The sequence below is a fragment of the Dermacentor albipictus genome, chromosome 1, assembly GCF_038994185.2.
Source record: "Dermacentor albipictus isolate Rhodes 1998 colony chromosome 1, USDA_Dalb.pri_finalv2, whole genome shotgun sequence".
In the NCBI taxonomy this organism is placed as follows: domain Eukaryota; kingdom Metazoa; phylum Arthropoda; class Arachnida; order Ixodida; family Ixodidae; genus Dermacentor; species Dermacentor albipictus.
The window spans coordinates 285,002,964-285,020,202 of record NC_091821.1 but is presented as its reverse complement, the minus strand read 5'-3'; the positions used below and the strand labels follow the sequence as shown (position 1 = coordinate 285,020,202).

Genomic DNA, 17,239 nt, shown 5'->3' with positions numbered 1-17,239 from the left:
TTATTTAGTAATTTGGGTTTCCAGGCCCTGGAGAGTATGTTAGTAGTTTACATTAAGGTTTCTCATAAATCCATCGCACGAAATAAGTAGTGTTCTTATAGGCATAATTTATGTTCGGATTTTACTGCGCCCGCATTTTACGACGCTTTTTCGCGGTCCCGAGAAAGTCGTATAATCGGGGTTCCACTGTACATACAAAAGCTTAATAGTTAGTAAAAACGTAATTACAAAATAAAGTTACTGATCAAATCTTATAAAGTTACACCATATACAGGGTGTCCCAACTAACTTGACGAAGATTTTGAAAAAACCTATGCGTTCTTCAGGACAGAAATCGTGTAGATGTTAGCGTTTATTTAAACTTGCAGTACCATATTTTTTTAGTGTTTTCTTTTTTAGTAATTAGCCGAGATAAATTAATTAACTTGTTAAACATAGCTTGAAACGTTCAGGCGTCATTGGGAAAATTGTGGCACTTCGCAATTATTGCCCAACCCAGGTACTTCCAACGAGATAGACTTAGCATGGCCGTAGTGCTGCATCACCAACACGAACCTAATTGAAGTAGACGTAGATGGTGTTCCGTTGACGGTATTAATTGATACTGGAGCCCAAGTGTCCATAATGAGCGCTAACCTATGTCGTCACCTCAAAAAAGTTCTTACGCCTGCCATCACTCGAGCCGTACGTGTCGTCAGTGGCGCCACTGTTGCCACCAGTGGTATGTGCACTGCTCCTATAGGAATTGCTGAACGCCAGGTTCCAGTCCTGTTCACCGTGAACAGGACTGTCCTGTTCCAGTCCTGTTCATGACCTAATCTTCGGGGTCGACTTTCTGACGACACATTCTGCCCTCATTGACTGTTCCACCAATACGCTGTGCCTCGAGCTTCCTCTTCTTTCAGACGTTCGCCCCAAACAACCAAACACCCTCTACAGTACAGCGTTTGTTCGCTTACCTCCAAAAGCCCTAACCTTCGTTGAATTGGCCTCAACGGCAACCATGCCTGATGACGACTATGTCGTCGCACCTATTCGTGGTGTCCTCCTGGCGCGCGACGTCTGCGTGCCACACTCTGTCGTAATGTTGCCGCTAATCGGACGTGTCTCCCGTTATCACTTTTGGCTTGACAAAGCAAGTGTTACCTGAAGGCATAGCGGTGGCCACGCTCTAGTCAGTGACAGACGACCACGTCGCTGCTTTTGCAGCTGACGCGTCTCCAGATCTTCCTGACTACTCGCGGGATGCTTTGAACCTCGACGGCCCGTTACGTCCCATGGTCGCTCCGGACCTCGCGCCTGACCAAGCAGCCACCCTATACCGTCTTTTGCTTCCTACCCCAACATATTTGACATCGATGATCGACCACTTGGTCAGCCATCACTTGTTAAGCATCGGATAAACACTGGTGATGCTGTTCCCATTCACCGCCGACCGTATCGTGTGTCCATGGCAGAGCGGCAAGTTATCAGCAGGAAGTAAGCAGGATGCTCGCCAGAGGCATTGTTGAGCCCTCGTCAAGTCCTTGGGTGTCGGCGGTCGTGCTCGTCAAAAAGAAACATGGCACGTGGCGTTTCTGCGTTGATTACCGCCACCTAAACCGAATTACTAAATAGGACGTTTACCCTTTACCACGAATCGACGACGCTCTTGATTGTCTTCACGGTGCCAAATACTTTTCGTCCGTTGACCTTCAGTCTGGTTATTGGCAGATTTCCGTCGATGAGCAAGACCAAGAAAAGACCGCTTTCGTCACTCCAGATGGCCTCTACCAATTCAAGGTTATGCCGTTCGGTTTATGCAATGTCCCTGCCACGTTCGGACGGATGATTGACTCTGCTTCAAGGCATCAAATGGTCAACTTGTCTTTGTTACCTCGACGACGTCCTTGTGTTCTCTTCTACATTTGAGACGCACCTTGAGCGTGTCATAGCTATCCTCGACGTCTTCCGTAAGGCTGCGCTCCAATTAAACTCATCACAGTGCCACTTCGGGGGCGACAGATTACAGTGCTAGGCTATCTCATTGATGCTTCTGGAGTACAACCCGACCCGGAGAAGATTCGAACAGTGACAGCTTTTCCTATACCTCAGTCTGTCAAAGACGTCCGGAGTTTTGTGGGGCTCTGTTCTTATTTCCAACAGTTCGTGAAAGATTTTGCAGCGATCGCTCGACCACTCGCTGAACTTCTGAAGAAAGATGTGCCTTTTACGTGGGGTTCCCCTCAGGCTACCACATTTTCACGCCTTCTCACTATTCTCACTAATCCACCGGTCTTGGCCCACTTTGACCCGTCTGCACCTACAGAGGTCCGAACTAATGCAAGTGGTTATGGGATCGGCACCGTCTTGTCACAACGCCAACACGGACATGACTGCGTTATAGCCTACACTAGCCGGCTCCTGACAACTGCAGAGCGCAACTATTTGATTACCGAACGCAAATGTCTTGTTCTCATCTGGGCTGTTTCAAAGTTCCGCCCATATTTATATAGCAAGCCCTTCTCAGTAATCACAGACCATCACGCGCTCTGTTGGCTTTCGTCGCTCAAGGATCCTACTCGCCGGCTCCAACTGCAAGAATATCCCTACACATTGACAAGTCGGGACGCCAACACCAGGACGCAGATTGCCTCTCTCGCTACCAGTCGATGACGCGACCTCTACGTCTGATACTGACACCGACGCCTCTGTTCTCTCTGTTTTTCCCGACGATGTCGCCGACGAGCAGCGTCGTGAGCCGTCCTTGCGTATCATCATTGACTGCCTGGAATCGTGACTTGCCGACAGTTCCCTTTACTTATTAACACTTCAAGATGGCATACCCTACCGCCACAACGTTCACCCCGACGGCCCTGCATTACTCCTTGTGATCCCTAAATACCTTCGCTCGGCTGTTCTCCATAAACTTCACGACCTCCCCACTGTTGGTCACCTCAGTGTGTCACGTACCTACAACTGGATCCGCCGACGCTTCTTTTGGCCAGGGCTTGCTCGCTCTGTTCGAAGATACGTAGCTGCGTGTAAGAAATGCCGGCGACGTAAGACGCCATCGACGCTCCCTGCTGGGTACCTTCAACCACTCGACATTCCGCAGGAATGTCGAGTGGTTCTTTCGGGTTGGTTTCGACTTACTTGGCCCTTTTCCTCTTTCTACCTCTAGGAACAGGTGGATTGCTGTGGCCACGGATTACGCCACGCGCTACGCCATAAGACGTGCGCTTCCTACAAGCTGCGCCACAGATGTCGCCTATTTTCTTCTATGCGACGTGATTTTATTACATGGATTTCCACGACAACATCTCACAGACCGTGGCCGGACATTCCTATCAAAAGTTATCGCAGACATCATGCAGTCCTGTGCCACAAGGCACAAGCTATCCACGTCATACCATCTGCAAACAAATAACCTCACGGAGCATCTCAATCGAACTCTCACAGACATGCTCGCGAAATATGTCTCCTCAGACCACACTGACTGGGACCGCTCTACCGTTTGTCACATTTGCGTATAATTCCTCGCGCCGCGACACAGCCGGTTATTCCCCATTTTTCCTTCGTTTGGCCGAGAACCTGCACTGCCCCTCGACACAGCCCTCCCTTTTCACACGGCACCGACCAGTGAATATGCACTTCACGCCATCACCCGCTATGCCCACGCAAGGGAAATTGCCCGTGACCGCCTTCTGAAATCCCAAGAGATTCAAAGGCGTTTCTACAACCGGCGACACCGAGACGTGCACTTTCCGCCTGGTTCTTTGGTGCTTCTATGGTCTCTGTTGTGTCAGGTCAGCCTGTCAAAAAACTGCTGTCTCATTACACAGGCCCATACCGAGTGCTTCCTGCCGTGACTCCCGTCACCTACGAGATCGCCCCTGACGCCCCATCTGCTTCCCAGTCCAGTGATATCGTGCACCTTACAGGACTGAAGCAGTATCACCCTCCTAGTGATGACATTTAGATGCTCTGGGACGTCGCTTCTGCCGCCGGGGGATTATGCTACACGTGTATGGTATTTGATTGTTTGAATGAAGCACATGGGGCGCCATCACTCGAGAAAAGAGGAGGAAGAACTGGGCTCACGCTGTGAATCTAACCGGCCAGCGCTGCAACCGCTGTTGTAAATATAACCTGTAAATAGTTGCTCGTCTTACTGACTCATCCTTCGCGTAACAATCTTTTCTTCCCAGTGAGTTATTTGAAATCTAAATACAAATTTGAAATAAGCATTCTACAATATGTCTGCACACAAAATTTAAGCAATATATGTTCAAAAAATAAAAAAAAGTTTTAGTGACCCTCATCCCCCCTTAAATAAGTTGGCACAATTTAATACAGTCGACCGATTTTTCGGACCCTCTAGGGAGCGTAAAAACGTCCGAAAATTCAGGCAGTCCGAAAAAATGAATGCATGCAAAGAACCGCACCTTTTTTCTGTTTTTCTCGGATCTAGAGGTAAAGGCTGAAGTACCAATCTTTCGAAACCCTGCCAAAGCATCAGTGAAGGTGCTATAAAAAGAGGTGTTCAAAAACTCTGTATGCAGCCGACTGCTGGTTTATTATGTAGATGTGCATCGTCGGGCAGCCAGTGTTATCGCTGCAGTGGCTTGAAGAACTTGTGGATTGTTGTTTGGACGGCGTTCCGGTTGCATGCGATCATAGTCGCCTCGATCTGAGCAAGGGACATGTCAGCACTGTACACCGATGAAAAAGTCAACAGTGCTTGCGTCAACTCGGCGCTTGTAGGCGGCGCAGGCATTAGCTCCCGTTTTCAACATCGGAGTCTTCTGAATCCCCCACAACCTGACGGACTATTCCCTCGTCAGTCAGTTCTGCACAGAAGTTGAGCTCGTTGTCAACATCAACAAGCTGTTCAAAAGTTATTTCTGTGGGTACGGTACTGCTTTCCGCGCTTCGATGCCATCGGCAAGGACGACGAACACGGAGTGGGGACCATTGAAGGCAAGCGAAATCCTCAAGTTGCGAACAGTGGAGTTCGCTGACGAGCGTCGAAGCACCTAGGCCTAGTGTCGCAGAGCACACTTCACACAACAGCACAACCACACGCCACGCTAGCCAAAACGTGGCCTGCGCAAACAAACGAAATAGCGCCGCTCCGGAAACTCCACGGAAGCGCGGCCATTTGCGGCGATGAACATAGCCAGCGTGGCCAGACCAAATCGGTGTGTGATGGCTAGATTCGGCTAGTTGTGGTTCAAAGAGGTGAAATGCTTCGGCTGCAAGACGATTTCCTTCGCAAGGGCGCTGTGCGAGAGCCAAAGGACCTTCCGTCGCGTCAAAAAGTCCGGAAAATTGGACGGCGGGGGGTTCAAGCGTCCGAAACTTCAGATGTCCTTATACATTGATTCTATGGGGCTCGTGGCGTTGCCGCGAAGACGTCTGAAATATCAGGCATGTCTGAAAATTTGGACGTCCGAAAATTCAGTCGACTGCACTCATAATTATTCGTGCATAGAAGAAAATCTCCTGTGACTTCACATTTTTTATTCTAACTACATTGTCCTGTATTTTTTCAAATGTTTCCATTGGTGACGTATTGCATGCATAATTTTCATCAACTAGTGTTTTGACCTGCGAGATGTAGTCGTGCTTCAATCGTACGATCGTAATTGGTGTCGCTGCTCATTGGTTTGGAACTGCATTTCAGCCTTGCCTTCGTGGCCATGTGAATTGACTGACCTTGGTTGTGGCCTGTGTTGTGGCAATCGTGTAAGCTAGGACTTGCATCATGCCGAAGCTCAGACAAAAACCGAGTGCTCAGCATAGATGAAAAATTGGACATCGTTTGTGCTATCGAACGTGGCATGAAGAAGTCAGCGCTGGCTCGCAAGAGGGATCTACTTTTGACCGGTGTGTGGCATTTGGAATGCGAAGAAGTTGCTCGGCAGTGCTGCTGTGACCGTGAAAAGACGTTGGCTACGAGGTTCAACTTTTTGCCATCGTTGTCTTTGTTATTAATTAAGTGTTATCTAACGACAGTGATCAGGACGACATGAAAAGCGACAGCACGGGCTATACAAGCCCAACAGTGGCAGAAGCTGTGCGTAACGTTAGCTCCTGCAGGTGTTTTCCGAGAGGAGGGAGCTGGTGGAAAAGCTGGCTCGCAGCTTAAGTGAGTTTCAGGCTGCCATCGTGACTTCTAGACTTCCGCGGCATCAACTGAAAATAACAGACGTTTGTCACGCGAAGTGAATAAGTACTGCATGTTTTCTGCGCTTTCACTCTCCCCGAGTTCCATTTTTGACAGGTAAGTGGCCGATCTCACGCTATTTCAGTTATATCATAAGAAGCCAACGAATACTGGCACCAAGGACAACATAGGAGAAATTACTTGTGCTTAATAAATGAATTAAAGAAACAATAAATTAATGTAAATGAAAGTGGGTGAGAAAACAACTTGCCGCAGGTGGAGAACGATCCCACAACCTTTGCATTTCGTGTGCGATGCTCTACCAATTGAGCTACTGCCACGCGGTTTCGCCATCCATTTTCTTGGGTATTTATGTTTCCTAGTAGAACCCTGGGAGTGTTAGCCAGCGCCACCACTCACAGACCCTGGCGGTGGATGTGGAACATCCTTTCTGCCGCAGGCGTCAGAAGAACATGATCTTTTTGGGTGAAGGCAAGTGCTCAACAAACTCACACATGCTACCTGAAGGCATCAGTGTTGCCTGATTCGATACCCTTGTTCCCCACTTGCGGCAAGTTGTTTTTTCATCCACTTTCATTTCCATTAATTTATCATTTCTTCATTTCATTTATTGTACAAAGTAATTTTCCCTATGTTGTCCTTGGTGTCAGTGTTTGTTGGCTTCTTATGATATGACTAATAAAAATCGGGCCCCTTGGTTAACCCCCTTTCTTCTCGCTATTTCATTTAAGCAGTACATGCTTTTTCCAAGCTCAGGCCAACTACGGTTCAATGAGGTTTCACTGTACAATGGTTGGCTCATGAAAGTCCCTGTGTTGTTGAATCAGCCGATGATAGAAAAGCAGTGATGTGTGGCATACAGTGCCCTGCAAAATAACACCTGCTTTTCTTTGTTTTCAGAGGCAGCAAGTGCAAGGGATGCTTTGAATGGCCGATTCTTCGGTGGAAGACTTGTGAAAGCAGAACTTTATGACCAGACGCTCTATGAGGCAAATGACCTGTCTGGATAAACCATATAGGACATGTACATATCTCTGTATATACACATTTTCAAAATAAATGAAAACACCTTTAAAGCAGTCTACTGTGATGTGGCATAAAGTAAATGTTTCCTGCTACCATTGTTGTCTCAAAGTAAAATCAAAAGCTGGGCACGTTGGTACAGCTGCATGATATGAATTGGTACACAGTGAGACAAAGGGCACCAACGGATATGCGCTCACAGATAATGTTTGTTATTGCAGCACACTAAATCAGCGTTTATTAAAGTATTCTTGGATTGATCATGCGCTAATAGGTTAAATATTAGAAGATGAAGGCCAATGTTGCATTTTTCAAATTTATCCTTCAATTGCTACGGCTGGTATGTTAGTGTGATGTCATGGATTTAAAAAAAAAATTAACATTTGGGCTATTGTGGCTCAGTAAATGATATTGAAAATTTCGGCTCTTAAAATACAATGTACAGTAGATGTCCAATAATTTGACTCTAGTTAATTTGATTTTTCAGTTGATTCGAACCTGACCAAAGGACCCGGCCGGTGCTCATGCATTTATATGGGCAAAACTTTCATTATTCAATCCTAAATTGACCTTGACTGGGTAATTCGAACTTGGCCATTCAGCATGCATGCACATGGCCCCTATGGTAACCCTAATGGTACGTCCACACTAGCGACAAGAACGCGCGCGACACACCGCGCGCGGCGGGCGGTGCTGTCGCGCGCGGCAAGATTCACGAAAAGCGGCAGCAACGCGCGGCAAACGCGCGAATGGGTGCGAGCACGACCTACCGTATAAGGGCGACCTGCGCGTGCGGCGCTGCGCCAGCGCCGCTGATTTGCTTTTGCTTGTGTGGCTTTTTTTAGTTTTCGAAACCGCCGCCGCGAACAGTGGCGCTAGTGCTCACCGCCACCTACTCCCAACCCCGTGGCCGGCCGCACGCACGGGCAGCAAGCATTAGGGAGTTTTAGAATAGGGGCCCCAATAGTTTGGGGCCCCAAAGAGCTTTGCGGGTGTTAGCGTTGGGGCACGTAGGACTGAAGAGTTTTAGAATAGGGTTTTACGTTTGCGGATACCGTCTTGCGCTGACAGCGCCACTACGGCGTCAAAGAAAAGCTATTAGAAATAATTAAATAAAGTATACCATTTTGTAATAGGAATAATAATTTTGACTTGCGTGTATTCGCGTTTAATTACAATTTAGAGGTTATTCTGTAAGCAGCAAACAATTAGTTGCGCTTAGTTTTGAGCAAACCAACTTTACTAGCCTTCACCAGCCAAGCTTAGCCGCGTTAGGCCTACGAGCCATAAAATCCACAATTGAATTCAAAATCAGCGGCGTCTAATGAGTCAATCTTCACAACACACGCTAGTTGAGAGAAAGCGATAACCGCAGTCACTTCTCCTAGCTTGCGAACTTCACGCAATACCGCGAATCGAACCCAGTTTTGTGCTATGTTAGAGCCGTCGCTTCGATGGGTGCCGCCATGTTTGCCGACGCAAAGTTTTTGGGGCCGCTATTTGGGCTCACGCTAAATCGGTGAAATAGCGTTCCCAACGCAAAACCCAAACGGAGTTTGCGTCTTGCGCATGCGCAGTGGCTTCGACGCTATTTCTTTGGGGCCCCAAAACGTTTGGGGCCCCTATTCTAAAACTCTCTATTTTCAGCGAGAGCACGGAAGGACGCAAACGCACGCGCGCGAAACAATCGATTAGCTGAGTGCTTGGTGACCTGTTGGTGTCGCTAGATCTTGATTACCAGATTTTATTTCAGTGACACTGTGATTCTCAGCCCCGTGGGTGCCGGCTTTCGCGTTTGCGGCTTCTTCATGCACGATGCATGGTTTACTTCTGCATACCGTTGTGAAAGTCAAGCGGCCGAGCATCAAGAGGAATATCATTTCATGAGTTCCCCGTGACCGATATTAGAAACCAGTGGTTGAAACCTGAACAACAACAACAAAAAAAAATTGGCTGGGGCTTAGCTAAGGTTAAGCCTGGATATCTCGAAGCGAAAAGGTTCGGTGATGCTTATGGTTTAGCTTATAGTTATGCTTTATTATGTAGCCTATGATTATTCTTACGGTTTAGCTTATGGTTATGCTTTATGATTTAGCCTGTGGATATGCTTACGGTTTAACTTATGGCTATGCTTATGGTTTAAGTTATGGATATGCTTACGGTTTAGCTTATGCTTTATGATTTAGCCTATCGTTATATATGCTTACGGTTTCACTTATGGATATGCTTTGGTAAGCTTATGCTTATGTTATACGTGTGCCTTGTGTAGTGATGAAAATTGCTTATGAATGATATATACCATAAGTTATGCAGGATTATTAATCTTCTTTATTCATCGTTGTTGGGACCATTGTCTTGCGATTTGTGTACAGCCATAGAAACAGCTCTCTGTATCGGTAGTATCACTCACTTCTTCCATGTTTAATGCGCACGCCTGTTCTCTGGCAAGCGGTTATATAGTCGGCCTCCGCGATAAACACGCGCTTGCGGCGAACGTCAAACGACGACGCGTAGCGCGCGGCAGTGGCCACCTGCGCCGACTCCGAACGCGCTTACGGAGCCAATTCCGACATACGCCGGCTCGCGCGAAGCGCGGTGTTGACTAGCGTAGCGAAGCGTTTCGTTTCAAAAGCCCAACTCCCGAAAAGTGCTTAAAGTGTAGTGGCTATCTGTGTGGTGGCACAATAAAGCGCGCTTGGAATTTTTCAAGCTAGACTTTCGTTATCATTTGGTAAAGTGGCGTAAATAAATACGTCAATAACAGCACATTTTTACGATTGTGGCATGCACTGCAATTAAAACCACTCACGTTCTGCCGCGCTCTCAACGGCATGTCACTTCAGTGAACGTGCCGAATGCAGCAAAGGAACGCGTGGGCCCTGCAAAGCGGTACGTAGTGCGTTCATTGCGTCCGGCTCGGGAGTAGCGAAACCTACGAGAGAATGAATGCGGGCGCGCTCAGGCCTCGGCTAGCACCGAAAGTGCACACCAGATCATATTGGCACCACAGCACTAACCAACATTTTAGCAGACAATGAGGGGGAAAAAAAGCTCTAAAGGATTACATTATTTCAATCCTAGCAGCCGCGCGGCCGCGCCTTCAAAGTAGTTTAAAATTTTATTGCACTGCACAGCGAAGATACCAAACATCTGGGGCATGTATCGCATGTATCGACACGCATTTTTCTAGCTGCACCCTGTCAATAATGTGAAATGCCGAGTTTACTGCAGCTCCTCTGCGAATTTTTAACGTCATCGCCGTACTCCTGAAGACGGGGCCGGAGCGTTTCGGGCGTTGCTGTGAGGGTGAGCACTGGCGGCCTCTACCGGCACGCTTGGTCCCTACTCAATGATCACGTGGTATTTTTTCGGCCGCGCGCTGCCGTAGGCGACCACGGGATGCGCAGGTCGCCCTTTATACAGTAGGTCGTGGGTGCGAGACCCATTTTTTGCGGCAGACGCAATACGACCACCAATCAGAAGCAAGCCGCTTTACGAGCCGCGCTGTTGTGGCGCCACCTGTCGTATAAGCAAAGAATCATAATCTATGGGCTCTGAGACTGAACAGTGACACGCGCGCCGTAAAATCTCAGAGGCCATTTCCAGTCAAGGGGGCTGTTTTTGTTAAGCCTTACCACTCCGCCACTGAGGCGTCGACGAAGAATTCGCCTCGAAATGGAGGCGTTTTTGGAAACCGTTCGCGGATATGCGTGCCTCTATGATAAATCGAGCGTCGGACAAGGAGCTGCGCGCCAACCGCTGGCACATTATGGACAGCAGTTTGGCATGACAGGTGAGTAATTGGTGAAGGCGGGGAAGCAGAGTGTGCGCCTGGCCCTCAGTGTCCCTGTACCGCACCCAAAACTTTCTCGTCCGCTTTCTGACACGTCGGCGTCACACAAGTAAAGAACAAACAAGTATTACAGTGTTCACAGTCACCAGTAGCTCCTCGTCCGTATCCGACATGCCTGAGCGTGGCCGGCAGTGGCGCAAAAAAAAAAAACAGACACTTCCGATGGAAGACGAAATGGGCAGAACGGAGAGCGCGTTGTCACGAGAAGCATCGAATGGAACGAGACCACGCGGGACTCCACGAGCGGCTACCGCGTGCCGCAAAACGCGACTGTGGACTTGCCCGCACGCGTCTGCCGCGCGGGCGCTTGCCGCGTGCGGCGTGTCGCGCGCGTTTTTGTCGCTAGTGGGCGTACCATAAGAGGCCCCTTTTTAGTGGCAGTACCTTTCTCGGAGGAGCTTCGGGGACAGCGAATGCGTTGTTAGGTAACGTCATTTCCCGTTGAGAATGCCTATTTAAGGCCTGCCCTTGGAGGATTTTCATACAATAACCTTAGCTACACTCTAAAAACAGTTTGCACCCTTTGGGGTGTATATTTGTCCCACAACAATAATCGTCATTTGCCTTGCTTACGTTTCCTTTCTTGAAAACTCGGCGCTCGCTACTTTCCTGTCGAGAATGCTGCGTCACACTGATAACGCGCATGCCGTTCGTGACCGGGAAGTACCGGGCTCGCAGCGTTAAAGAAAGGAAACGCGGGCAAGACAGATGACGATTATTGTTGTGGGACAAATATACACCCCAAAGGGTGCAACTGTTTTTAGAGTGTACAGTGTTTGATTACGGTTTTTACCTGATTTTATGGCTTTGCCTCTTTCTAAAAAAATTGGCCACAAATTGCCTGCATCGTGCAATCGGAACACGACCGAAACCGTCTTCGCGGCGTTCGTATGCTTTACCCACTGGTGGAACAGCTGCACCATCCAGCGCCGAAACGGCATTTTAGCGGAAAATGGCGCCGAGCCTACGCCAAAGCGTGCACAAGAGCGAAAGCCTACTTCCGTCGATGCTTCGCAGCTAGCAGAAATCAAAACCAACAGCACGCTATCATCATCATAGAAGGAAGCAGAGGCCTGTCGGAGTAGTCCGTTTCGTCATTTTAGATCTAGGTGCCCGTACCTGCTTCGGCGGCACTGAGCGAACGAGCACAGCGGAAAATGAAAGCGAACGTGGCACGCAGCGGGGGATGAAAGACGCGAGGAGGAAAGCGGAGAGGAGGGTGCAGTGGAAGGCGGAAAGCAGAGAAGGGTATGGCGAAGGAGAAGCGTAGTGCGGCGACGATGGCTGCGAAATGGCGCCAGAGTAGCACGCGTCGTCTGTCTCTCGGGGGCGGCTGCTGTGAATCGCGGCCACGCGTCACCCACGCGCTGCCTCTCGCGATCTCCAGATAGCGAGGCAGGTTGTCCGCGCCAGGCAATATATCGCGAAATGAAAACGCGTAAAGAGCTCACATTTCGCATTTAGAAGTATCGAATGTTCTCTGACGGACGTGCAATGTAGTGCCACTATACCGTCTTGCTGGCGCTTTATTTCGCTGTTAATCAAACTCGCGTGGCGTCGCGGAGTTTTCCGAAGGATGATGCCACATTCTGGAGTTAAAGGTAAGCTTTTTTTATGTTTGTGGGTGATAGCGTGGCTTTGTAAAAGAGCCGCTCCGATCAGAATTGCACGTGGTGCATAGTTTAGAACGGTATTTGTGGTACACGGCGAGAGCCGCCACTTCGATGTTCGTTGATGCAAAGCTTTTTCGTAGAGTTTGGGTCGCTGCGGTATTTCGGTGAAATACCGACGCAAATGCAAAACCCTATTTGCGTTTCGCACATGCGCCATGGCGCTGACGCTTTTTTTCCCTTTTTTTTGCTGCCCTTATTCGAAAACTCTCTAACGTACAGTCTTGGTCAAAGATTCCGAAGTCGCCGCGACTGTGCCCAGAGCAGCCACGCTCCGCTATCGCGGCGCTGCCATCAACGGCGCTCTAAAACCCCTCAATCTCCAAAAGTAGCACCAACCACTTCCCTCCTCTTCCGCTCGGCACTGCCTCGACAGTGGCGCCGCCCATGCTGGCTCTGCCGTAACAGACGGTGGCTAACACGCTACCGGAGGAAGTCCGCGGAAAAGTTCGTTCGAGCCCTGCGGAGCAGTTTTTTCAATTGAGATCTTGTTTCGTCAGTCGGTAACTGCCCTTAAGAATGTCGTGTAGGAATTGCAGAAAAAAATAGAGAAAAGGACCATTATTTAAGTCGTAAAGCACGCGCGCGTTGAGAGTTCGTGTTCCTGAAACACGACGCGTGCACGCGGTGTGCTCGAACGCGCGTAATTACCAGTTTCTGGTTTAGACAGCGTGAGAGTGTACGTGCTTTCGTAGTGTGTGTGTTGTTTTTTGGCGCAAAATCTTTTCAGTATGCAAGATCACCAACTAGCCCAGCAGTTAATTCTTCTAAAGTGCTTTCGTAGGTTCACATACAGTGCATATGACGCATGCGATACCCATTTACTTAATCGGACGCATACAAATGTTAACGTTAAGCAGTAAAAATGTTAATCCTTATCAGGGGGCCTGCGGTATTTTGCGGCCTTTCTGGGCCATTATAATCCTGCTCACAAAACGTGCGAGTAGCCGCTGCTCATGCCTCCAATATTGAGGACGCGTCCGGCAGCAGCCGGGATAGCGGCGAAATGCAAGAGGTTCGTGGAGAGGTTCCTCATTGGTGTTGCGTAATTCTCCTCGTTCGGGCGCGGTATGTTGCAGCAGTCGCGGGGCGCTTTCATCGGTGCGGGGTGCTTTGGTAATCGCGCCGATATATTTTTTATTTCATTTTTTACAAGTACTGCTCCAGGAGGGCACATGTAATGGCTTAACGGAAGCCTCTGGAGAGCACGTGACATTAGAAGTGTTTCCGTTGCCGCTGTGGTGCCCTGAAGGCGCCGTCAATAATACAAAATAGTGACACGGTGTTACCACTAGTAAATAATATCTAATAAAGGAATACAATCATGCAGAGGCGCCAACTTCTGGCGCAGCGCTACCGCGCCCGCTCGAGAATTACGAAACGCCAACGAGGAATTCACCGGCCCACGTACAACTATGGTCAAATTGCACGTTAAACATCCCCAGGCGACCTAAATAAGGTTATCCGGAGCCATCCGCTATGACCTCACTCATAACTTTGGTCGCTTCGGGACGTTAAAAACGTTTATTTCCACAAACCAAATCAATATATGCGGGCGTACATTCGTACCTTGCAAAAGCGTCGAGAATGTGCTAACTTCTGGTGGAGCTCAAAACATAGCATGAATAAAGTCGCTTTTATGTCACAGGCCAGCTGCAGATGCGTACTTTCGCCGCAAGACTAAACTGCATGAAACGGCACATTCGAGAAAAAAAGTAAACTTAAACGCGCTAAAAGCACGCACAACATGAACACATACACTTTTTCGAAGCGGCAGGCATGAACTAGCCTCAAAAGAAGAGGTTGTGAGGAACCGTGACACTTCACCAAGCCGTGCGTTTTTTGTCACTTCCTCAAAGTCAGCCTGCCCGATCCTATGATACCCACGCTTTTCTTTGTGCGTTGCGCTCGCCGGATGGTAAAGAAAGAAGCCTTCTGCCGTCGCTGTGTCGGTTGCGGCTACCGAAGGCGCAGCAGCACGGCATCACAATTAAGTTCTCGTCCCCAACACACTCGATTTGTTCGGCTAACGCACTCGATCAGCCCGTTTGCGCGTACTATCGTCGCGCAGGGCCAACAGTGGCGGTTGGAGCGCGCTGGAAATAAAAAATATACAAAAGCGCGGCGTCTGCTTCCACGTGACACGGATTGGCCAATGGGGACAGGAGGAGGCTGGGGCATCAAGAGGCGTCGAGGCGGAAACGTTGAGGACAGCGGGGTGGCGGAAAGATCCAAAGAATTGCGCTACTTTTGGACAATTGAGGGCATGACTGAGGGATTTTACAGCCCTCGCAGACGCTCGCTGGTTGCGGAGATAAAAGAGAGTGAGAAGTAGTATCCTTCTCACTCTTCAAGTGCTGCCATGCTGTTCCGCACATTAGTAGCGATGCCCCTTTGCAAGTCTTGCCCACACTGAAAGCGCCCCAGAGAGCGGTCATCGCGCTTCGCCAGAGGCGTTCTCTCGGTGTGTTCGTGCTCCCGACGAAGCGCTCCAAAGCTTTCTCGCGCCAGTTACGTCGCCTGGCCCAGCCCACGTCTTGGGCTCGGCTTTTACGCATAAAATGTTTTTAGCTCGAAAATTGGAACTTCATAACATACAGCGATATCTTTGGTCTGTGGAAAAACGTTGGTCTGTGGCTGGGAAAACGCTGACGTTGGTATCGCATATTAAAGGGGCACTGAAGGCAAATACTAAGTCGACGTGAACTGCTTAAATAACATTCCAGTAACTTCGCAACGCTTGTTTAGTGCCAAGAAAAGACCTAGTTAACAAGAAAATTGTATCTGAAGGGTCCAAATATCTTTTTAGAAATTCAAATCTCGCACCACCCAACCGGGGGAGTGGTGCCGTTGCATACGTTATCACCGCCCTTTGCTCCCGTCGGTGAGTAAAACGGCGCCCGACAGACGGCGGCACCGGGCCAAGAAACAGCGGCGGATGCGCCGCTGCAACTGTTTTTTGGTCAAGTGGCGTAGACCGTTCGGGCATGCCGCGACATCACATGGAAATTGAATTCTCTACTACCTCCAGTTTGTGCGAGTTTCGTGAGCCAGCAAAACCAGCGCAGCACTGCGCGACTGAAACGCGAAAGCGTGGGCGGCGCAGAGTCGAGTGAAAACGAAACTTTTCGACCGCCCGCATCGTTGTCAACGGTAATTTAATTAAAGGAAAATGAGACATCCACACAATCGTAGCAATTTGTACTGGTCCGAGACTAACACAGGACCACCCGCCTTTCCGGGGCAGCCGCTCTACTATCTGAGCTAATCAAATGGTAGAGTGGCTGCCCTGGAAAATTTACGTCATTACGTCAACTTAAACGAGTTTTTTTTTTCTGAACATGAAATGACGCTGGATAAGTATTTCTCGGTTATTAAGGCTCTGTTCGGTGTAATATGGACGCCTTAGCGATTCTCGAGCACGGATCTAGCTTGACTTAGTATTTGCCTTTAACATAGAGTTTCTTACATTAATTACTAGAGGGAACTCTGGCGCTAGTGTCTACGGGAGCTGCAATGGGAGCGGTTGTATGGTGGCTAGAAGGGAGAGGTGACGCCAACGGGGGATGGAAGCCGCTGCTCCATTTCAAGCCGGGCGTAGGTGGCGCTGTTGCCGTAATGCGATGCATGGTACGCGCCGCTGGCTTTCAGCATACGCAAGGACGCAGGCCTGCCATGCACGCAACGCGTCGGCCTTTCAGTGATGTTGTTGCAAGCAATGGTTTAGCTCATTAAACGCTAGTCGAACGTGACTACGGCTGACAGAATGCAATTTTAAGCCGTGGTGGTGCAGTGGTTAGGGCGCCCGATTGTTGTGCCCAAGGATGAGGGATGGCATCCCGGCCGCGGCGGCCGCTTTCCGATGGAGGCGAAAAACAAGGCGCCCGTTTGCTGTGCGATGTTAGTACACGTCAAAGAACCCCAGGTGGTCGAAAAATTTACAGAGTCCTTCATGCCTCCACTACGGCATCTCTCATAGCCTGAGTCACTTTGGCACGTGAAACCCCACAAACAAAACCATTAAAATCGAATACATCTGCTGCTTAACACATCGGCGTATCTAAAGCGTTATTCGCGAATCCTTTCAGTTTCAGTAATTGAAGGGTCCGAATGAGTCCCGTGCGGTCAAGATAGTGCATGATGACAGTAGGAGACACAGACCAAAAGAATTGGGATGGAAATATATGTTTCGGGCCCGTGCGATTGCATTTTTTAAATAACGTTGTTTATTGCCTATCACGGCATAACGGAATATGTAAAAAGGAAATTAAAAAGGGGTATTAAATGAGAGAAAAAAAGGTTGGCTGTTCTTTGGCTGGTGTCTTCCACTCCTTGATTAAGTTTCAGTAATATGAAGCGTCAGCTTACTCCTAAAAAATGTGAATGGGGTTCAGAACAGGTAACACAAAGCATAGCAAAAATTTATTGCACATCGTAGTAATAGCAAAGCACTGCAGATCATACATTCAGGGTAATTAAAAATACAAGATATCACATTTACACATGCTTCTGTGTATATTT

General features: G+C 48.8%; 1 protein-coding gene across 3 annotated transcripts in view; it reads left to right on the top strand.

The window, feature by feature from the left end:
• hfp (Poly(U)-binding-splicing factor hfp) overlaps nt 1–17,239 on the top strand; it is a 322,321-nt gene that overhangs the window by 222,070 nt on the left and 83,012 nt on the right. For 2 of the 3 annotated variants that reach the window (XM_070531377.1, XM_070531378.1), the window contains one exon: nt 7,073–7,248. The exons of the other annotated variant lie outside the window; for it this stretch is intronic. In XM_070531377.1, coding sequence (XP_070387478.1) covers nt 7,073–7,182 — 110 coding nt within the window. In that variant the 3' untranslated portion in view covers nt 7,183–7,248. Of the gene's footprint in view, nt 1–7,072; nt 7,249–17,239 lie in introns of those variants that run through there. 3 annotated transcript variants of the gene reach the window in all.